This window comes from Crocodylus siamensis, chromosome 4, assembly GCF_052110815.1.
Source record: "Crocodylus siamensis isolate JL-2025a chromosome 4, ASM5211081v1, whole genome shotgun sequence".
NCBI classification, from domain to species: Eukaryota; Metazoa; Chordata; order Crocodylia; family Crocodylidae; genus Crocodylus; species Crocodylus siamensis.
In genome coordinates this window covers 21,099,723-21,123,889 of record NC_143398.1, presented here as the reverse complement: position 1 = coordinate 21,123,889, position 24,167 = coordinate 21,099,723, and the positions used below count along the sequence as shown (strand labels likewise).

Sequence of the window (24,167 nt, the reverse complement as noted above, 5' to 3'; positions counted from 1 at the left end):
AATGACCAAGATCCAGATTCAGCAATGCATTACATATGTGCCTAAATGCAGTGCAGAAATACACAGCTGATTTCAGATCTTCTGGCAATCTGTAAAGGCTGAAAACACTATTAAAATCTTTCATTCATTTTTGCAGAACACAGAAAGAGTGAATAAGGAATAAAATAAGAGTAAAATAGAAACACACGTTATTGCTGACCTCTTTCTATAACACACAGTAGGAGACTGTTGCAAAGCTCCTGAAAATCAATGATAATTGATTGAAAGGGGCTTTGAATCAAGCCCTAAACATACAGAAAGCATCACTTCAGAGTTCCCTCTTAAAACATTCCCTTCTTCCATTTATCAAAAAAGAAGCTGACCTTCATTTTTACCCTATAATTAAAAAGGCAGGCACAGTAAAACACCAGGGGCGGGGGGTACATCTCTGTACCGGAGTCCCATTTACACCAAAGGCTAGAGCCCCAAAAGTGCTTAGATATTCCAATACTGAGCACTGCTATGTGTAACTTTTAGGATCCTGCTCCCATTCCCCAGAGTGGAATGCAAAGCCCTGATAATGAAAAATCCTTGCACCCTAATACCTCTCCTTATACAATGCATGGGCAAAGTTACATATCTGAGAACTGGATCTAAAGCAACCACCATGCAGAAATGGGGTGAGGGGGAGGGTGGAGAGGGGTCAGATCTTAGACTTAGCTATATAGAACCACTGAAGATAGGGGTATTTTTTCAGTTCTCCCCCTTTCTGTCAGCCATATTTTTCAACAGAAGTAGTGGCTAAAGCCATGTTTTGTAAAAAGCCTGGTCCCGTAAATGTGGGATAATGCAACTGAGCCTCTGAATACATTCACCCTATTATTAATGCATCTCTTAATATCAGACCAGTTCCTTGCGGTACAGGAGCCTTCCTCCACCTAGTTTATGGTCCTAATGGAGCTAAGACACGGTGTCAAGCTTCTTAATGCTGTCAAATCCAAGACACTTCTGCCCATGCCTAGAATCAGAAGTTTAGGTACACAGGGAAGTGTGCTGACAAACATAAACCCCTGGTGATGTCAAGTGCCTATCAATTTAGGCCGCAGCTGAGTGGACTCTAAGTTTGGACTTAGGTATATAAAGACTGCTTAAGGGCTTTGTGAGTCTAACCTAAAGACCCCTTTCCCTGCTCCAGAGGTGAAAAGGGGCTTTAGTGTAAATGAGAATCTGAAGTACACATGGAAAGCAGTTCTAGATCTGTGAATATTTATATCCTATTCAGCTCACTGCAGATTCATGACAACTTGACAGTATAAGCTATACCCATAACCAAAAGGGTGTTACACTAACAACAATGCTGCCAGTTTATTCACAATGGTACCTTGGTTGGTGTTAGCTACTAATCTAACATGATGGGTCAATTCAACTGAGGGAAAGCATTTGAGCGCTTTCAACCTATTATTAATATACTGTAGTACCATCCGTGCTTTAATACTATATTCACATCATTTCTTTTAGTTAAGATTTGCTTTGTTGCCCCTAGTTCAAAAGTATTTTTTAGAAAATGACTTCTACATGTTTTATTTTCAGGTGATAAAGCTATAATGGAGAGACTTCGTCATCTGCATTTCAGCATTTATGCTTCCTGACGAGATAAAACTGTGAAATAAAATTAACAAACTTCTGTTAAAAGATGATTCTTTAAATCATCTGAAATTGTTCATATCAAGAAAACAGGAATGATTACATACTGATGTTGGTAAGATGTAAGTTCATGGGCTTAATGAGGAATAATAAAACATATTTTTCACAGCGCCAGTACCGACATTCCAATTAGTGCAATTTTAATCCTTTGCCAAAAGCCCTAATATAATTAGAAGAGTCAAAAAGCATGCCCATAAAGCTTTCAAATACCTGTCATACTGGTACATGGAGTGCTTCTGCCATCCTTTAAAAAAAAAAAATCAGTTTTTGATGTCTGAGGGAAAAGCAAATTATGCAGCCATAAAAGCCTGGGGTAGCCTGGCCTCCTTATCCACTGTAACTGAGGCTCTCTAGACATGCAGGCACAGGCACAATGGGATCTAATGTGCGATTCACACAATCACACCTCCTGCCATGCCACATGTGCATGGCAGGGCGCATGATTGTGGGATCATGCATTAGATCCCTTCATATGTTATTGCTCGCGCAGGGGGAGCCCGAACTTGGGCTTCCCCCTCACCAGCAAAAAGCAAGATCCCATGGCCTGGAGCCCTCTTAGCTGAGGGGCTTCCAGCTGTGGGGGCACTCCAGGTATCCCCATAGCTGGGAGATGCAGCTGCCACAATCTTAAAGCCTTGGGGATACATGAAACTCCTGGGGTGGGGAGATCACTGCTGTAGCAATCTCCCTGCCCTTGGGTATTTATGTATCCCTGAGGTTGGAGATCACCACAGCAGTAATCACCCAGCTCTGGGGGCTTCACATGCCCCCAAGGCACATGTAGAGCAGGGCCTGAGAAATGCATAATACAGCTGGAGATGGGAGAAAAAGGACCTCAAACCTAGGTATGCCAAGCAGAGCTATTCTAAACTGGGGCAGTTGCCAATAGCACTGAGAAACTGTTTCAACATCCATCATCCCGAAAAAAAATGGTTATAGTATGTGTTCATACTCCCAGATATACTACAATACTTAATACATATTTTGATATAGAAGCTATACCTTCCACTAGAAAAGTTACATATTTTTCAAAGTTTGTATATCTTTGTAATTCTACATCTCTATAAGACTCCTGATATAAGAACTTTCATTGCAGTTCTCAGAACCAATGACATCTTGAACTGGGCCTTTATACAGAGTCTGGATTATGACCGAAATAGTTGGCATTCTTCACAACTAGTATTGATTTGAATTCAGCCCTTTATTTTTGCTTGAAGTATAGGCTGGAACGCCTGCAATTTTTCCACCTGTTCTACAATGAGAACATTTTGCTATTCAGAGTAATTTAAATAAATTGACAATTAATCTGAATGGAAGCAAATAAACCAAAAGGAAGTCAGGGAAGTGTATGTGAATGACTGTTACTGTGGATTGTTGGGTAATGATGGAGGATTGATAACGGAAGAGGAAAAAAAACCCTCTAAAAAATGTGTGGAACTGGGAATAACATAAGTTCAGAAGCCATGACAAACAAATGATTGTGGGATACAAGAATTAGGAGGTGCAAGTGCAGTGCCATTAGGGTGAAAGGAGACAGAAAGAAAGTTTCTTCATCATAATTATTTTTTCAGCAATGGGCTCTAGACAAAGCCAGTTTTCATTAGATGAACTAAAACTTTGTTTACTCTGCAGGTTTTTTAAAAAAAAACACTGCTTTTGGATTCAGTATCCCCTACTTCCTGCAGGCACTGCTTTTCTATTTAAAATTTTCATTTCAAGTTATCCTGTTTTCTGGCCTGTCATGCACAGAGAGAGTTTGAAATTCTTTCTTTTGCCATGAGACCCATTTTTCTCAGGAGGGAGGGGAGGAGTGAAGGATGTAACACGCCCCAGTGCATCTCAGGGGGGCACCAAGCATCTCAGAGGCATAAGAAAGTACTAGCATAGTGCAAGATGTAAACTGGCTATAATTGGAACCCACCTGGGACACTATTAATGGAACAGAATAGCCAGGGGCATGGAGTCTTATAGGGCAGGGAAGGAGCCAGGAATATATTTAGGATTTTATGAGAAGGAAATCAGTAGTGAGCTATGGACACGTTTCAGATGGAGATATGAAGAAGTTGAGAGTTTAGAAAAATTGAACATGGGGGTCAATGGTTCAGCTTGGATTTGGAAACACAGCACATTCATGAATACTTACCCAATTTGGGTACTATGTGAAGTTCCCTTGACTAGTTTTTAGTGATCATTTTACCACAAGGAAATCATTTTCACTCTCCTTCCAACAACAATTTTGATTTGCTGTGATTACCGATACCCTTACAAGTGGAAAATGAAAACAAAACCAGAAGGAAAACCAAATATACTAACACAATTTCAAATCAGAATACCTAGATTACAATAACCTTTAACTTAGGGAGTCTAAATAGTTAAATTGTAGGTGTCTGTGTATGAAATGTGAGGCTTTACTTTGAAACCATTCCTAGCCAAGTAACGTCACTATTTGGAATGCTTAAAATGTACCTAGTGGTGTCCCAGCCTGTGCTCTTGGCACATGACAAACTATCGTCACCAAACACAGAGCCATCCACAGATGTAGCTACCTCATCTCACTCCATCTTCAACATGTTTATAGGAGAAAAGAAAGATGGCCTTTGCAGTTTGCCCAGAAGATGAGCAGTTTTGGGCCACGGCACAATGAGACAGGCAGCACGTCCCAATCCCCTACATCCAAACACAGAACATCCTGCTGGCATCCTCATCCTGTTTATATCCCAGGTGTGTCGGTTCATACAGTTCTAACTTTCTCAACTGCCCTGTATTACACAATCTTCACACTTTTTGCAGGAGTTTTGCATTGATTTTTTTTTAAAGGCATGGTTCCTAGAATCACGTAGCTGTGTGACACATCTCATAATCACAGCTTTCTTGGGGCAAACGATGTTTCTAGCTCTTATGGCCATGGATAAAAGTAGAAAAAAAAACATATAACAAGTATATCACAAAAAATGTTTGTTTTTCTTTTAATGTCATGATTCCTAAGCCCATTTCACAACGGGGTTCAAATGGAGGACGACATATTAGTGTTTGGGGCTGGCAATATGTGGCTGTATATAGGAAAGAGAAGCTCTCAAGCCCCAATCTGTATTTGGGCCATCTGGGAGTCTTTACTCAGACTCAGAATAAGTTAATTGTGGCCTGTACTGCCAGCTGTTCAGATTCTGTAAATACAGGCACTTCATCCAATTTATGTTCTTGTCCCTGAGTTTCCATATGGTTTTCAGGTAATCAGTAACCAGTAATATCATCAAGATTCTTTTATTCATTTCATATCATCTGAATTATAGAATATATATTACAAGTCTAGAAAGACTCTTTACGTTAGACCCCAATGTTCAATATCCACTTGTTCTCAGTTGCTTACAAGCATGAAATGATCTATGTAGTAGATAGGCTAGTAATGATAAGTTACAAATGTTACACAAGAAACTGCAAAGTGGTTGGTGGTGAATACTCCCATCATTATTCTTACTGGAAAAGAAAGATCCATGTACAATAATTCATCAGAGCAACCAGCATAAATATTGTACCTCAAATTCTAATGTTACCATACATTTTTCATGTTATGACAAATTTCTGGCTGTATACTCATAGATAATAATAGCAAGTTAGATGCACACAGCTAGAGTGGGTCTTAATACCCTCAACTGCATACAAAGACATATCTGCAGCACTTAAGCAAGCCTCATGATGTGTCTTTTGTCAGGCTAACAACTAAACAAAAGGCAGGATTTATGAGATTTCTGACTTACTCCTGTTCCAATTAAAGTAAAAGATCAACATTTCCAGTGATTTCAATGGTGAAGGATCATGTCCTTGGAGGACAGTGGTATACATATTAGTTAGACCACAAGTGACATATACTGGTACCAAGATATTCAAGTGACTTAGTGATTATAGACATGTTGATAGGAAGGGAAAAGAAAAGAGAGAAGAATCAGACAGCGTTGTTCAAAGGAAGAGAAGCAGGAAGTCAAGAGAATGAGGGGCTGAGAGTAGCAAAATAGAGGATGGTCACAATGCTTTTTTGTAGATTACTTGTAGTACAGGGTAGAAAAGCAGCAGTGTGGCAGTACATAGGAGCAACTGCAGAAGCTATCCAAACCCCATATCATTGTCACCTTACCTCCTTCTGACCATGTCTGGACAGAATTTCTTTTTTTTGTTTTTTTTTTGCAGTTTCTCAGTTGGTTTAATAAAAGGTATTGTCCCTGAACCAAGGGAAAATCCAAGAGTTCTAGATTTTTGCATTTCTTGTTGTCTCGGACCAACATGGCTACCAAAAACATCCCTGAGACATGGAAGATGCCAAATTTTAGCCAATTTTGGATGATAAACTTCACTGCTGAACAACAAGAAAGATTTCTATATCTCCCTTTCTGCCATCTGGCACCAAGAGGGAAAGAATCATGCTTGATCTGCACAACAAAGAACACCTCACAAAGACACTCTCATGGACCTAGAGGGACAGATTTCCAGCTTCAGCTTCCTCTGTGTAAAAATGAAGTTTATTTCCTACATATGGGGACTTTTTACCATGTTTAACTTTCCCTGATCCTGATGAAGGGCGTGAGAGCCTGAAAGCTTGCAGAAAAAGATATTTTTTTCAGTTTCTCAGTTGGTCTAATAAAAGGTATCATCTCTGAACCAAGAGTTCTAGCTTTTTGCATTTCTTTTTGTCTCAGACCAACATGGCTACCAACTGCATACACTGCATGCATTCTAATATTTCTGTTATAAAGGTAACACACCATGCTCCAGTCCCATACCATTTCCTTTCCCTGAATGCTACTTGTTTTAATGTAACATCTCATGTTTTAAAAGAAAGATATACTAGCAGTACAGTGTTTGTACCCCTTCTCTCCCCAATTTTTGAAAACCGTTTTAATATATGTTGATTTCAGCTGGGTTGTTTGTTTTTTTTTTTAAAGAGCCATTGTAAGGTATGCAAGATTTTGTTTTGTTACTATCACTGACAACACTTTCCCCATGATTGGTTTTAATCTTGCTCAAGATACATCAAGGTTGAACACAGCTGCCAGTGACTCAACTGTTAGTACACCGATTTTCAACTCTGAGGTGTGCTCCATTAGATACACAACAACAAGAACATTCCCCAAGGGTCCTGCATTGATTTATTCTGAGCCATCAAAGTCAAGTCACAGCAATAACTAACACTTTTGTGTGCAAGAATAAACAATCCAGTTGCTGTGATTTTCACTGATATGGACTTTTCTCTCCTGCTTTTTATATGGTAAGCACCAGGTTATTTTATCCTAACAATAGTGCCAGATGACGTCAAACTGGCAGGTTTTAACTGCCAGTATCTGGCCCTTTTAACTGTAGATTACAACTCCCAAATATTTTACAAGCATCATGATATCCCTGCATTCACAGAGTCTCTAGTTTCAGTGCATCTTCATTCTCAACCTTCATTCTTAATTATCATTTACAATTATAATAATCCCCTTTTCATTCTACATTTTGATAGGAAATTTGGATGTTTGCCCAACTAGATGATATAGCTTGTTTTCCCTTTAGTAGTAGCTGTCTTATTACCATCCGATGCAGTTATCATTATTATCATTGTCAAAAATAATCTGTTGCAGTTGGCTAGCACCAATAGGCTTCAGCCAGGCATTGGGATACTATGGTACACACAGAAGAATTTCAGAAGACCTTACTCCCATTGGAGGAGAGCAGAGCAGAACATGTTTGAAAATCTGGCTCCTATTTAGTTGTATATATTAAAGCTAAGGTTTCTTGAAAATCTGCCCTGAATATAATAAAGCAACAAGAAACTAGATAGATGATGAGACGCAATAGATGGAGATAAAGGAACAAACCAGGAATAAGAAGAAAGTACCATAATTATAATACTTTATATATATTATAATATAATTATAATTATTAAGGGCCAGATCCAAAAGAAAAACTAACAAATAAAAATAGATTTAGGTGTGGCAATGCTGAGCATTTATTTGATGGGAATACTAAAGCCCCAGGTAGGCACCATAGTTCTAGAGCTGTGCGAAGCTTCGGGTGCTGATTTGATTCGGGGAAGATTCGGCCCAATTCAATGGCCAAATCTCTAAATCTGAATCAAATCAGGAGACAAATAAAAAGGTCTGAATCAATCTGAAGCTCTCCAAATTGATTCAGAAAAGATTTAAAGAGCTTCGGAAATTCAGGGAGTCCCTGCTCGCTGCTGCAGGGAGCTGGACATGGACTCTGCGTCAGTAAGTAGGGGGCAGGGAGAGGGGCTGAAGGAGGCCAGTGGGTCATGGCGACACCCCCACCAGACCCCCTCCTCTGCCTGCTCCCCCATCCCCTCTGAGCACTCCCGACCACTCTCTCAGCCCCGTTAATGGCTGCCCTGTCTGGCCCCGGTCCCAGTGTCCCAGCTCTTCAAAAAAAAAGTCCTGCACTCACTGGATACTGCAGTGGCTGTCAGTGCTTCTGGGGGCTCATGGCAGAGTCCTCCCATGCCATGTGGGGCAGTGGGGTTCACCCCCCTGCCTGGCAGGAGCCGGTGAGTGTGGCACTTTAAAAATAAATAAAAAAGTGCCAGGACACTGGGGCTGGGAGGGCCAGCCATTGATGTGGCTGGGAGAGTGGGTAGGCGGAGCCCCCCCATGCAACACGGAGCAGTGGGGATCACCCCCTGTCTGGAAGGAGCCGGTGAGTGCAGGGCTTTTCTTTTTAAAGAGCCAGGATGCTAGGGCCAGGCAGGGTAGTCATTGATGGGGCTGGGAGAGCAGGTGCGAATGGGACCTGATTGATTCGGAGATTTGGCCGATTTGGTGGCAGCTGAATCTCTGAATCAGATTTGGCCAAATCTATTTGGGACAGTGATTTGAATCCCCAAATTGAATCACTGTCCCCCAAATCGACTGAATACAAATTCAAAGCGAATACTAGCCTCTTCGTACAGGCCTATGAAGCTCCCAATTCCCTTAAGTGCCTAGAACTGGAATCCATAATATATTGCATATTGAATAAGGGGACTTTTGAACCAGCCAGTGGGACATGCTAAAAAAAGGGGACATCTAAGAACGCTAACTTTTCTCCCAGACTTGGGCACTTCTGTAGAGACCTGAGTTAGGGACCTATGCAACACTGGGTTTCATATCCTGAAGCACATGTCTAGGCAAGGTGCATTGTTCAATTGCATGCAACTGACTGGCTCAGTCTTTTTCTCCAACACAGCTGCTGGTGGTTGTCAGTGTCACCTTTACCCTAACAGCCAAGTAATCAGAGCACTTGCCCAGGAGTGGAACACAATTTGGACAAGGGATCAATTTGCTCCTCAGCATTAAGAAGCTCAAACCCACATCTCAACATTTCACAGAACATGCCTTACCTACCAGGTTAGAGACAAGGTTCAAATGGAGCCATTCATGGGGTATATTGTACTGTTGAAGCTGGGACATTGTGTAAAAGAGATGCATGTGTCATGGGACCAGAATGAGATCATGACTCCTTAGCCCCTGGAATAGATTACTTCCCTTAGTGGGCAAGAGGAGAGGAGTTGGGTCCCTGTTCCCTAGTCAGGATATTTTCCTAAGGAGTAAAAGATGCAGGCTCAAACCTTCTCCCATTGAAGTGGAAATGAAACTGTGGACTCCCACTTGCCAGGCAAGTGTGCTAACCACAAAGCTATTTTGTAAGAGGTCCACAAGTCCCAATTTTGGGCCTCAGCACAGTAGGCACTGTGCGCACATAGTAATAGTCAATCTAATCAATCTCTAGAGTTACACTCTAATGCTGTGTGCACGTGATAACTTCATTTTGACTACTGGGCCTATGAAGTATAAGGTTCAGCACGACTAATGCTGCTAGTCTATTGTACTTGGAAGGTAATCATTAGCCTTCATCTACTCCCGCTACAATTATTCTTCCCTTGCTTCTTCTGTCTAAATAGGTTTGCTATTGCAGATCCTGGCTCTTCCCCAGCTTTGGTTATATTTGTATCTTCTTCTTTCAACTTCTTCTCTCTCTCTCATGTCCCTCTCCATTACATCTCTCCATCTCATCTTTGGTCTTCCTCTTTCCCTTGTCCCTGGTAGTGCCACTCTCGTAACTTCTTTTTCTACATATTCTTCTGGACTCCTTTGAACTTGGCCATCCACTCCAGCTACAATTAAGACCAATTAATTTGGTCCTGGGTGTTCAGGGAAGGAGGAGAGGAGGAGAATGGGCAGGAGGGAGAAGTGCTTCCTGTAAAACTTTTCTATTTTTATCAAGAGACACTTCTTACTGTGCTTCTCCTGTGTCTATGTGGACATTGTCAAATAGACTACAATAACTGCTTGTCTACTGCTCCTCACCTTCCTTCTGAGAAAGTCCTTTCCATAAATTTACACAGAAGGAAGGTGAGGAGCAGTAGGCAAGCAGTTATTGTAGTCTATTTGACAATGCACATTCTGTAATAAATGCCATACTAATGTAGCCAGAGCTGTTTTGGTCCCAGCTTGTAGACAGTTAGCAGAAAATATAATGGTTATAAGTTACAAGTGTGCATAGAAGACACTAAGCAGAAAAGACTCTGGAAAGATCTGGCTTTTTGAATTGTTGCCTCAGTTAGCAGAGTTGGGCACGCACAGTCACGACATGTCACGAAATGTCTGGCAGGAATGTGTGGTTGTTCGTTCTGATGTAAAGGTGAATGACTGATGTAGTCGACAGGTGAATGTATCAAGTGTGAGTGAAGATGACTGATAAATCTTTGACAGACAGTGATTTACAAGCCTTTACCCAGAATGATTAGATAAGAGTCACTGCTCTGATTCTGGGGAATAAAAACCCATTGTCTGAAGCATTCGCGAGTGAGTGTGAGCGCTTGTGTTTGGAGCGTGTTTGAGTCTTTGGTGATGTGCATTTCCACTGCTTGGTGTCTGTGGATTGCTATACTTTGTAATCTGGACCTGTGTGGTGAGAGTGGTATTCAAAGCTCCCTGTGGAGGGCTGAGCAGCGATACTACTGCAAACACCCTGCTCCAGGTGTCTAATTGGATATTCTACTCAATTTGACTTCCATTCTGCTCAGTTCTGACCTTAGATTGTCACTGTTTGACTTAACTTGTTCTTCTGGATGTGGATGCCTGTTGATTATTGTTTTGCTGCTCGCTGTGGTCTTCTGTGTTACATTTGGTGAAGTATCACCTTGTTTTGTATTACTGTGTGCATTTCAAGTTATTTCTTCCATACCTTGTTATTGTTATCACCATTTTATTTTCTCTTCCCTTTATTCCCTGGTGTTCAATAAACCCTCTTCTATGTTTCACCCTCAACCTTGCCCTTGTCTGCATCAAATATACTAGTGAAATTCATGCTAGGCATCTAGCCAGATGTGTTGTGGAGTTTCCATTGCTGGTCAGCCTGATTTTAATTAACAATCCTGCTCCACCCTTGATTCACTTTTGCAGGGTTAAGTATCCCAAATTTGGCCCTTGCAACACTAGGAGAAAGAAATTTACTCTATTGCTAGTATTCAGGAAACTGTTCCAAGACCACTGTCAACTCTGCTTTAATTACGGTTTATTTTATTCCCTATTACTTGTAATTATCCAGCTTTTAGAAGTTTCAACATGTTGTTCTTGTCTGTTGATATTTTAGCTCTTTTCCAATACAGCATCAAATTAACAAATGAATGTTCTTCATTTTCTTGTTTGTCCCTTGGTTTCATCAATGCTGTCACTAGCTCTGGGAGCAGAGCTAAATTCAGTTTCTCTTCAAAAAACTTACAAATACAGTCCTACATTTCACTCTGATGGGTGTGTTGGAGCAACAATCTATTTTACATGAAAAAAAATGGAAGGGGTGTTTGGTCATCCCCAGTCTGTAGTGATATAAGTTATAACTTACTGATGCTCCCTAACAGAAGATGACAGAAGTTGTAAATTGTAAAACGATCCCTTACATAGTTAGGTCATGGAGACTAAAGGCCTGAAGAAGCCTATTTACTGCTCCACAACTAAACCTTGCTTTTCAGTTCTTTTCATTCACTTATGCCTGTGCTTATTGAGACCAGTGATCCCTACGTTCAGGGAAAAAATCTGACCCGCTATTTAACCTTCGCCCTTAACTTTCACATTTCTGCCTCTGCAGCCTCTTTACCCACAAAAGGGAAAATATAATTAATAGATTTCATAGATGTTTAGGGTCTGAAAGGACCTTGGTAGTCACCAAGTCTGACCCCCCCTGCCCTGGGCAGGAAAAAGCGCTGGGGTCAGGTGAATTATTCAGTGGGACAAACTCAGAGTCTTTAAATGGACCGAGGTCCACAGACTTCAACAGGACTTTCCTGATTTCAGCAGCTAAATATCTGACCCCTTGTTTCTCACTTACGTAATAGCATCTTCATTCAATCCAGTAAGAGAAGAGCTGTATGCCTGGTGTCCAGTACTCTGACTTTTAGTTTGCAGGTTTGTTGTTGTCTGTACAAATCTTCACTGCTTTTGCTCTGGAGTCATCCTTCAGCCCCAGAAAAAAACAATGCACATCAAGAAAAGAGGCCTGGGGTTCAATATTGCACTCTGTTGCACAGAAATAGTGTTTGTTGACTTCAGTGGAAATTGCATACAAGGAACAATTTTTTCCCAGGGTTTGGATAGCCCATAGTAAAGGCAAAAATACATTGGCTTTAGATTGATTACCGTACACTGATACATATTTGCAAATGAAAGGGTCACCACTTACCACAGCCCATTGCTGTCTGAGGTGAAGCACTCCAAGGGGATGGGGAGTCTATGTGCCTGGGTGGATAGCTGGTAACTACTACTCTTCCTGGAGGTTACTTGTGTTCCTTCTAGTTTCCAGTGTGTTTGCAACTTGTTACACCCAATATTCTGACTTTTCCTTGACTCTACACATGCTTCAGAGATAAGTCTTCTGTTCTCTTATGTAATTTTTTAACTTGCTACTTGGTGTGGCATCCTGCTGGGTGGGATGTTTTGCCTACTGTTTTGATGTCTTGTTGCAATATTTGTAGTATGTGCAGGTCCTGGTAAGAATTACTGGTTTTCCTAAATCCTTTAGCAGCTGAGTAGCTTATTAATAAGTTAACCATGTACTAGTGAAAACTTCTATTGACTGTTTATAAAAATACATTGTTTTGTACTGTCAGCTATAGCTTTTCCCTTTAGTATAGATTTTAACAAATCTAATAGTCTGAAACACCAACCTAAGTCAACGGGATTTGTGGGGGGTCAACACTCCTGAAATCAGACCCTGGCCCTAAGGCATAATAAAAGAAAAAAAGAAAATACTTGAGGAGTATAACTATTTCACCCTGCACTGTTTAGAAGTGCTTGTTAGTAGTGTTAAATAGACTTTCACGTGAAAACTGCAGATAGAATAAACCTTCATAAAAACTACATTTCTAATTTAGTCTACTAAATTACGACAAATTTAAGGAATAACGGGACAAAGTTAAAGAGTCTGTTTTCCAAGACAGGGTAATTTTAGCTATATGTTACTATGTTAAGATGTGCTTTTTTTTAATCCAAATACACTACTTCAGTACAATCACTTATGCATTCTGTTATTAATTGCTTTTGTCTACAATTGTCATATTTAGAGAATATTTTTTCAAGAACATTTTGAAAAAATATTAGACAACCAATTTTTTTCTCTCACCCAACAACCATATAGGAAAATGTTCTCATGCTATCTCTAAGAACAGGCCGAGTCACTTAGTAATTCAACAATTGTCACCCATGTCACTTTCAAAGTAATTGAAATCCCTTCTGATTGATGTTCAAGGATTCTTCAAGCTTCCTTATCAGTATAAATATTTCCTGGCCAGCCTTCTTATCCTATCCAACTGGGTCCATAACGGTTTCTTGTGATCCCTTTTACCATTAGTTCATTTCATTTCACTTCAATTCAAATTCTATCTTTTCTAGGAACCAACCTGTGAGCATATTTTCCTTCTTCATGGTCCTACTGCACCCACGTTTTTCTCACAGATACATTTGCTCCTCACTGTTAATGCTTTTTGCTCATGTAAACTACAATAATACATGCAGTATTTTATTGTTTTCATTACTTCCTTGATTTAAACAATTCTTGAATACATCTTATGATTTAAACGTATGCACACTGATTCCAGTGATGTCAGTGGTGATTACAGGCATGAACTGAGGGCATGATGTAGCTCTAAGTCTCAGTTACTCACTACTTACTTACTATTTATGCTTAAGAAATGCATGAATATTCAATGACTTGCTAGAGTACTTCCTAGTACTCATGGATATTCTTCCCCTACCAAGCCTAACCATAGCATGCTAGCTACCAGAGACTGACAAATGTTTTATATCAATCATAGACCTGCAGTTTTTTATTTGTGTCTCCAGAGATAAGTATAACTGTGACAGACTACCCATGTTTGGCTGATGTACTAAATCAAAGATGTGTGCTATAAATGCATCCTAGTGTTAAGGTCCTTCCAGACGTTCCTGGGTACTTTCTAATACAACAAAACCATGAGAGGATCTGGTGTCAAAGCATTTATACTTACACCACTATTTTGACCTTTCCACAACAATCTTTAAAACAAATCTAATTAATTACAGATCTCAGATAAAAATAATGTTTGTGATGATCTACGTAAGAGATAAGCACCCATTAATCTTACTTGGTTTACCAGGGATTAGTAGCACCTGAAATGTAAGTAATATTTATTCACCATCAGCATAAAAAAAGTAAAATCCTTGAGCCATTTATTTAGTTTTTCAGATTTCCTTTCTTTTATGTCATGAAAAATAAATTCATACAGGGACACTGAAAACATCGTAGCTTTCAAAGTGCATCACACCAGTCACCACATAAATAGTCCAGTGACTTACTCTAATCCATCTTCCTCTGCACATCACTCATGTGAAATCAGCAAGTTTAAGGGGTACTTTCTTCACCAAAAGCAGAAGTCTTAGTTTACACTTACCAAGAGGAGATTATGCTGTGAGGAAGGTATCAGTTTTGACTGATACACTGTCAGTCAGTAAACAGCTCTGTTCTGAAACTCTTGGCGCTGCTAATCAGGTATTTCTCATACTACTCTTCATATGGCTAGCATAGAAATAAGTTAATATCTTTTACTCCTAAAAATAAGAAAGATGGTTTCAAAAGGTTCTAGGCCTAGTTCACTTACATTTCACTTAAATAACTTAATGCAGCATCAGGCAATTTAAAACACTTGATCCCAAGCCTGGTGAAATTAAACCACATCATTCCTTAGTTTGCATATTTCCTCATATTACCTTTCTATCTCTTTCATTACATTCCATAAATTATTAAAACCACACTGATTCCATTGGATTAAGTTCTAAGTATTAGAAACACAACTAACTAGTCTGCAAAGCAGTCAAATTATTTTTATTTCTATTTATTAATCTTGTGCAAAAGAAAACCAACTGTACTTGCAAATACTCTCTCTCTCAAAGTTACAGCTTCTAGCACAACCAGCAGCACCAGAAATTTTCCCCGAATTATTCAGAGTAGCCTCTAAGCAATAAAGTGGTACACTTTAAACCACGTAGTTGTCTGAAAGATGACAGCTTTATCCAGAAAAAGCACCTATGAGTTTATTATTATTATTATTATTACTTGTATTAGTGTTAGGACTGATAATCTTCACCGTACTCACATGGCACTGTGCGGAGGTAGAGATTGTCACGTATGATCTGCTGGAGTTCGTGGTCTACTGAACCTTTCTGAAACCGTAAATTGAGGTAGTGACGAAGGTCCTTATCAACAATGCCTCCTGTAAAAGTAACAACAGGTCCACTGAATAAAAGACAATGGAAAACAAGTCAGATTTTCAAGAAATGTTCCCTTGCTTATCACAGAAACAATTAGTCACTTGCAGGCTCTGCCACTTGACAGATCACTTTCCTTTATGCTTCTGCCATAAGAAGTGATTTTATTTTAAGTAGAGAAACATACAGTTTATTGCTGATTACCAAGTATTTTTAAGGATAAACATGATTAATGGAAACTATCTGGTTAAATCTATAGAGTACAGGAAAAAAAAACCCTGCATGAAAAAAGCATCAAGCATTTCTCTGCACATAGAGATAATGTGAATTATACTCTGTATAACTGCATAGGCATTGCTTACTTGCTTATCAAAAGATAACATTTTTCTTCTAAACGTACATGTATGGAATGTGAAAAGCTTTCACTTCAAATGCAGTCAGTATGAAATGTAAAACAAATAGTGTCAAATATATGTAATGCTAATATCAATACGTAATGAATAATCAATAACGTTTTCTTAAAATCATTCTTGTATCTGGAAAATATATAGCAGCAATCAGAGTATGCTCATTTCATTTCCTCCCATTGAAAACAATCAATAGTGGTATTATAGCATCTCAAAATAAAATTACAAATTTTAATGTACAAGGAGGAATTCAGGTTGAAATCAGTCTCTTCCAGTTTTACTATTACTTTAAAACAAAACAGCCTAGCTTAGCTTATCAGCTTACACACTGAAGCGATGCTTAGCTAGTGACTATGTACATCATATTCCTTTATTAAGACAGATACATAACTCAAATCTACTCTGATTAATAAACCATGTCTAGAAATAATTTTCTTCTGTCTCTGTGAAACTAGACAACGGTTTGCAACTATAGGCAAAAGTCTGTGAATAGGTACATTTCTCCAGGATTCTACTTGACACAGGACAAATATAGACAATCATTACCATACTGCACTGTGGCATATACTCAGAAGATGTAGCATCAGATTGTCTTCTAGCTCATTTATACTTACCCCCAAATCTTGCAAAAAGGTATTTGCATTTAACCACCTAATGCAAGTATTTTGACTCTGAATTCAGAACGATTTTCTTGCTGACATGAATAAATATCCTCCCCCAGCCTACTTGTAGCCATCACACTGAAAGTCACCGTAAACATCAAATAGTTATAAAACAGTACAGTACAAGCATAATACAACCAATTATTTATACTTATAATAGGTCAATAGTCTTTCTACACTTGTATTTTTCTCCAACTTCAAAACCTTTTTGTTCAAATCCCACAATACAGAATGGAGGCAGACAATGCTCTTCCAGTAAATATATAAAATTTGAGTGTTTGTGCCCAAAAGCTTGCAAAGAACAATTTTTCCAACTATTTAGTAGGTCAGATAAAAGATATCACATCTACCCAAAGAACCTCATCTGTCTAAATCTTGTAAATAAATTCTGTCAGGTCTAGTCAAAGGCAGAGAGCAACAGTCATCCATAAGAACTATTGTCACAAGAGACAAAAAGTACCTGTGTGCCAGTTTCTCAGCTGCTCCGAACGTGCAAACAATAGGTATGCTGCTCTCTGCTCTACAGGTATCCAAGCTGGGCTACTTTACTGCAGTCCTTTGGCACCACTGAACCCTCTTTATAGCCACAGTCTTTGTGTGTAGAACCAGACCATCCCTACTCCTGTTAATTTATTCTGAGATTACAGAGAAATGAAAACTGGAGAGAAACTGCTGAGAAACACAATCTGCTACTGATTGGAACTAGCCGTCCTTTTTGACCGGGTATAAAGTGTAGAGGTCCTGCAGCCCTTGTTCTCCTAGTTTTGTCAAATAAGCAGAACATGGCTAGTGATGCAGATGCTTTCTGGCAGCCTGAGAAAATTCCAGCTATAGAACAACAGCTGTAGTCTGCCTACTGACATAAAGTAGGATCAGTCACCTTATGGAAACACACTGACATGAGGAAATTTAGTAGTCAACATGAATCCTTGACCTTAGAAATGCAGGGGGAAGGAGGTTGTTTTTTTTATTCATACCCATCTTCTCCAAACACAATTATTTATCTTGTTAAACAAATGCACTACAACTCCTTGAATGCTGGAGAAAGAGATTCACCTGATGCAGAACTTTTTTTCAAGATGATACGGTACTTTTTCCAAAAGGGAAAGTTTAAAGACAGTACACACACACACACACACACACACACACACACACAGAGTATATGCCTTTCTATCTACTATGTAGAAGACGCTATATCTGACATCAGCATCAGCTATGAAACTCATGCTCAGTAGAATTATTACCAACTGACAAGCACAAGTGAAACACATTGTTATCAACCCATGATTACAACATGTAACATGACAATTTTGTGTTTTAAAATCAGAACCAAAGACCATTCAAAGGAACTACAAGCAGAATTGGTACATTTCAGCTTTCTACCACCAAAATCATTGTTCTCAGGTTTAACTGAAGTTTTACATTGTTTGCAGCATGGATTATATTCTGGATGGCTAAGGCTGCAGAAAAGATGAATTTACATACACAAGAAAAAGATGGATTTTTTAAAGTCAATATTGACACTTTTCTACTTCATTAAAAAAAAATAAACCAAGCAAAAATAACCCCCCTTTGCTTCTCTGATTCCACTGCTCCCAAGGTGTGCCGTTTTCTCTTCAGAATAGCTATTATCAGGGTGGGCAAAGTCCAGCCAGCAGTGGGCTCCATTTCCCAGTAGCCCCTGTTCACATGACTGGGGCTGGTCTCCATGGAGTCCCCAGTCCCCAATTTTTTTTCTGGCTCCCATAACAGAACAGGTTTCTGTACCATATCATGCTTCATTTGTTCTTTAAAAATAAATTTAGATTAAAGGCACCATGTTTTGGCGAAACCTTTCCAGAACAAAGATGCAGAGAACTAAACACTATTTCTGATACTGATAGCAGCTTGATATAACTGTAACATTACTAAGGACTGGGAAGCTGCTTCACGAGTAAGCCCTGTGCCACATGAAGCCAAGTAAAGCCCATCAGAACAGCTTGCAAGACCAAGTCCTAAAAATAATAATAAGCCTAAAACGGTCTAAAAATCTACTACTTTAATCAGTGCAAGAGCTAGTATATTGAGGAAAACGTATATTGCTAGTTTCATAGACCCAACCTTGAGACCACAGTTAAAATTTAAATTTAACCATGCAACAGGAAGAAAGTGTTTTAATATATTTTTGTGTCAAGTTGTGCTCTCTTCTCAAAAGCTAGTAGTAAAGCCCATTTGGTAAAGAAATATAATAAAATACATACACACAAACACAAAAGGATATTAAAAAGTTTGTAGCTCATTAGAAGATTCAGAACTGAAGAGAATAATGGCCATTTCCAAGAAAATGACAGAGATAAATGTAAGGAGGTTTACATTTTTCTCTAGCCCTGAATGTTGTAAATGCCTTTTCAGAATTTCCCATTTTGAAAACTACAGATGCTACAGATGGAACATTACTGCTGCATTTTATTTTCCGGAGCTGGGCTGGTTGCAAAACATAAAAAATCTTCTCATTCTTTCAATGTTAGGTTTAAATATTTTATTTCTTAGCTTTAATACAATTTTTCCAGTTATAGCCCTCTTATAAATATTTTTGAGAATGCTCACATTACAACTTTCTAGTTTTATATCACAGGATTTCAGTGAAGTGATGCTTTGGACCTGGTATGGCGGATATTATTTGCATTTTAATAGTATAATCAATTGCACTACAACTGTGAAAAAGTTTCCTTGAAGATTTTATTCACTGGGATTAGTACTGAAAAGATTTCAGTTTCTGTAGTTCTATATTTGGTAAGAAAAACTTATGAGTAAGCACAATTCTTACATCTCTCTAGACTCATGTCTGTCCATGACTTACATGCCTCAGAAAAGTAAGAGGTATATGACACAAGATCCATATCATGAAAACAAGCAAGCTCACAACCTTAGGTTATGTTTTGATTAGAGATCCGGGTTTTTCATTTCCCATGAAAAAACAGAGAACACCATGGATTTTACCTTTTAGTGGTGGCAAATGGGGATTTCTACTTTTACTGGAGAAACCTATGGATGTTGCAGTTTTGGAACAAGCTCTCTGCAGGCTGGCAGAGTTGCAGCCTGCAAGGAGCTAGGAGAGAACAGGAAGAAGGCAGTCAGGCAGACAGTACCATGTGCATGTATGGAATAAGGGCCATAAATTGACTGAGAGTAGATTCAGGCTAGACATCAGGAGGCACTACTTCACTGTCAGGGCAGCTAGGAGCTGAAGCCAACTTCCAAGGGTAGTGGTGCTTGCTCCTACCTTGGGGGTCTTCAAAAGGAGGCTAGACAGCCACCTAGCTGGGGTCATTTGACTCCAGCATCCTTTCCTACCCATGGCAGGGGGTCGGACTAGATGATCTGCTTAGGTCCCTTCCGACCCTACCAACTATGAAACAATTATGATCGTATTGGCCTCATGGCCGTGATCCCTGTGTTGTGTTGCATTCGTCCAGGCCTTCATCTGTTTTAGCGTGGTTTCCATTAACTTAAAAGAAATATGCCCATTTTTACCATCTGAGGATACAGATACCTATTTTGATGTTTTTTAAAAATCTATGGTATCATATAAAATGACAACATAATACATTTTAAAAAAAACAGTAGTGCATTCTTATTATCTTCCTATTGCCCACAGCATGGCCCAGGCAAGAGCTGTGCTCCACTTTATGCTGCTCCTGTGAATCATGGTGCTGGTCCTCCCCACCATGCTGCAGCCCCAGCCCCAGCCCCAGCCCCAGCTGGTGGTGTGGGGTGCTTGGTGCCCCAAGCACTGCCTGTGCTTCTGTATGTAGTGTGCTGCATGAACCTCATTCTGGAAGCCATCCCTGCTGTGTCCCCACAGACCACCATCATGCCAGTCTACAAAGGGCTGGGCCCCCTCCAGCAGGGCTGGGGGGTGGCAGGTTGGGAGTGAGGGGTACGAGCATGGGCAGGAGGTGGGGGAACTGTGCGTTGAGAGCGAGGAACACCAACAGGGCTATGGGGCTGCAGGTTGGCAATGAGGGGCATGAGCATGGCCACAGGGTAGGGTAAGGGACTGCAGGTTGGAACTGAGGGGCACTGGCAGGGCTGGAGGGCTGTGGCGTGGGACTGAGGTGCAACAGCAAGGGCAGGGACAGAACAGTGGGATATCAGGGCTGCGCAGCACCACAAAACAGCCGTGGGGAAAGCTGTAGTTGGACCCGTGTCCTGGTGAGCAAGGGAGCAGGGGGAGCTCTGATTTTCCATGATAAGTGATGAAAATCATCACCATACTATATAGGTATGTTAAATTTATTTTATTATAATGATTTGAGGCACTTTTAGGCTTCCAAATTGCTTTAAAATTGCAAATATATCAATAAAACATTGTGTTCAACTCATATCTACATATATAATGGCCTTTCATGATAATCGTTATTGGGTTTTTTTAGTCAGAGAATTCGGGATTTTTAAACAGAGCAAACTAGGATCTCGATTAATGAGATTGAACAGCAGCTTTTCTTAGCAGAGCTGACCACTGACCAAATTTTACAAGAGTTTCTGGCCCCTTCTTGGCCCAGACCTCTGAGTGTCTCTCAGAAGACCATTAAACATAGGATACTATTAATCAGCTGCCAGTGAGTAGTCCTCACTCTGCTGCCCAAGGAAGGGTATCTTGGTGATATTAAGAACTGATGACTAGTATTACTCCTGTGTACCGATTACAAATTCCTAACTGAAGCCCTGGCCCACCTGCTCAAAATGGTCATGGCTTCAGTTATAGGCTCCCAACAGAGCTATTGCATACTCAGCAGAACCATCCAGGGGAAACTGTTTCTGCTGCATGACTTGCTGGCAGCTTCAGGACTCTTCTGAACATAGCCTTGTCTCCTTGCATCATCCTGGCATCTGTTTCTGTGGCACAGGTATGCCATCCTGGGCCCACCAATGATCCTGCTTAAAGAGCACCAGGAGTTCCTTGTTATTTCTGGAACAGGCAGCACTGGCTTCAGTGGGCTGTCCTCTACCTGCTACTAATGAAGAGGCTTAGGACCTAATCAACGTGGTGAACAGGGTGCCTGGCTTCCATCTGCAAGCTGTTCAGTACCTGCTATTTAGTGGTGAAGCCTTCTGCAGGCAAAGGAAGCATGATCTGCCTAGTCAGGCCAAGATGGCAACTCCGAAAAGCTGCAGAAACCAGCTGACAAAGGCCAGCTCCAACAGTGCCCCCTGAATCTTTTGCTGCTTGGTCCATACACATGTCACATTTGAGTCTGGACAATTTATCTTGGAACAAAACGTTGACCAGTTTGTCATGCTGGGCCAAAGGGGCACTCTGCATGGTGAAACATGGACAACTAGTCCTGTTGAAGTAGATCAATCCAGGCCTCTAACATGACTAAGAAAAGACAGTGAAGACAAAAAAGAATGGTCTTGCTTCGTATTTTAAAATAAGAAAAACTCTTTTTCTTATTATGACTCCATGCACAGTTCTTTTGGAACAAATGTTCTTCCTTTCCTAAGAACAAAAAGGTGCTGCTGAGCAAGCAACTGTTATGATTTACCTCTGACTTTCTTTTCTTTCTTTTCAAGGATGCTTTGTTTAAATCATGTCTGTTTTCACAATATGAAGTATAAAAAGGTATGTTAACTTGCAGAGGGGGGAGTTCTGTTAGATCTCCTCCCTATGATCGTATAGCATAGTTGCCAATAAACTCAGACTGAGTCGTGAATTCTAATACCAAACACAATGCGAAGCTTGATTTCTTCCACAATTTGGTGCCACGACTCGGACAGAGATGCCCAGAGATCAGTTGGGACACAGACATCTCTTCACTGAAGCCCTGGCACCAAACCAAGGTAAGAGACCTTTTGAAATCTCTGTTGAAGCTTTTCAGTGAGAGGCTGTCTCTGTGTCTTCCTGCTTCACTGCTTGAGGCTTACTCTATCTGACCTTTTTGCTGCCAGAATTTTCAGACCCACTCTGTAAGTAGTAACTGTGAGTAGAGTTAAGGCTAAAGACTGTGATGCTGTTGTCATTAAATGTATTTCCCCGTGTGAATTAAGTTCTGTAAAGAACTATGAGGTCTTTCTAAGGCCAAGAGTGAAAACCTTGTGCAGCCGCCCCGAATCCACCGGATTTGTTCTGTGTGTTCTTCGAAAGCAAGGGTGCAAGGTGGAAACTCTTAGAGTGTGAGTGTGTTCCATGATAAGTATTGACCAAGGCTGGCACTAGAGAAATGCTCTTGAACCTTGTGCCTCAATGCAGAAATTCCATTGTGTGAACTGAGGGTATGAACTGAGAAATATAAGCCACTGACCAGGTCTGGGACTAAGGCTGGGTTCAGCTGCCCCAAGGCTGTCTGGAAGGGCAGTTTTGAATGCAAGGGGGCCCAGCTGGAACCCTGTGACCCAGTGGACAGGTTTACCTTTTCCCCCACCCTCATAAATGAGCAGTGTCTAACTGTGAGCAACTGCATTGTGTGCTGTTATTGCTGTAGAGTTTTGTCTTTGGACATTAGCCACAGCATTTCTGTGCCACTAGGAAATCTCACTACCTGACCAGACACCCTCAATAAGCCATTCCGGTGTGAAAGACCTGTGTGAATTGAGTTAAAGAAATGGGGAGCGGAGGATCTAAAGATGCACCGGCTTTGCCAAAAGGGATTCCAGCATTGTACATGTACACACACTATGGCCATAAAAGTTGTAAGTTTTTAGACAAATGGAATAGGTATACCAAAGATGACTCTAGTATGCAGTTTCCCCTGGAGGGAACATTTGATTTAAGTAAAATCATTCATCTTCACGGAGCCCTTGAGTCAAAAACACCACAGACTCAGTGGGATTCAATTTTTGATTGGTATGCGGAAGCTTCCAAACGATGTCAAGAATCTCAAGTTCGGAGCCTTAAGGACTCCCAAGACAAACTGAAATCTCAGATAAAAGAATTAAAACAGAAAAGTGTACCAACAGGGGATCCCCCATCAATAACAACAGCACCATCAGCACCAACACCGCTTTATCCACAATTGACTAAGAATGAATCTGTAGAAGACATAATTGATCTCATTAGCATGCCAACCCCAGGCACATACCAGTCCCAGGCACAATCTAAATCTAAAGAAATTGAGAGTGACCAGATAGACTCTTTCAATGAGAAAAGCTCACCCCAAGAACCTATCATCTAACCATCATCTTCCTCCCCCTGGGCATGCCCACTGGAATCCAGGTGGCTGGTTCCTGAAGCCTCAACCTCCTCTTATTTAAGGTCTGGCACCCAGTATGGTCCAGTCCCTTCTTCAAAACCAAAAAAGGCTCTTCAAATGCCCTTATATCTACTCCCAGGGCAGGGTCCAAATGGGGAATCTACAGTCACAGTTCATGCCCCCTGGACTCCAGGAGATCTCCTAAACCTTGTTAAGCAGTTCCCCAACATCCGGGAAGAGCCCCAGAAGTTTAAAGATGAATTAGAAACTGTAATCAATTGTTATGAGCTGACCTGGGCAGACTTAAACCAATTAATGAGAAATATTCTGCCCTCTGAAGTTCGTGATCACTTCATCAAGCAAGCTAAATAGCCTGCTCAAGATCCCGGAAGAGATGGTCGCTTAGTGAGTGCCCGAGAACGTCTTCTTGAGGCCATACTTAAGATTTGCCCTAGAAAAACTGACCGGGAAAAAATAAAT

The 24,167-nt window shown here is 40.4% G+C and overlaps 1 protein-coding gene across 6 annotated transcripts in view; it reads right to left on the bottom strand.

Annotated features, from left to right (window-relative positions):
* The window catches only part of MAGI2 (membrane associated guanylate kinase, WW and PDZ domain containing 2), a 1,241,136-nt gene that overhangs the window by 856,316 nt on the left and 360,653 nt on the right, over positions 1-24,167 (bottom strand). For all 6 annotated transcript variants that reach the window (XM_090041911.1, XM_090041915.1, XM_090041916.1 and 3 more), the window contains exon 2: positions 15,335-15,451. In XM_090041911.1, the coding sequence (XP_089898037.1) occupies positions 15,335-15,451 (117 nt within the window). The remainder of the gene's footprint in view (positions 1-15,334; positions 15,452-24,167) is intronic.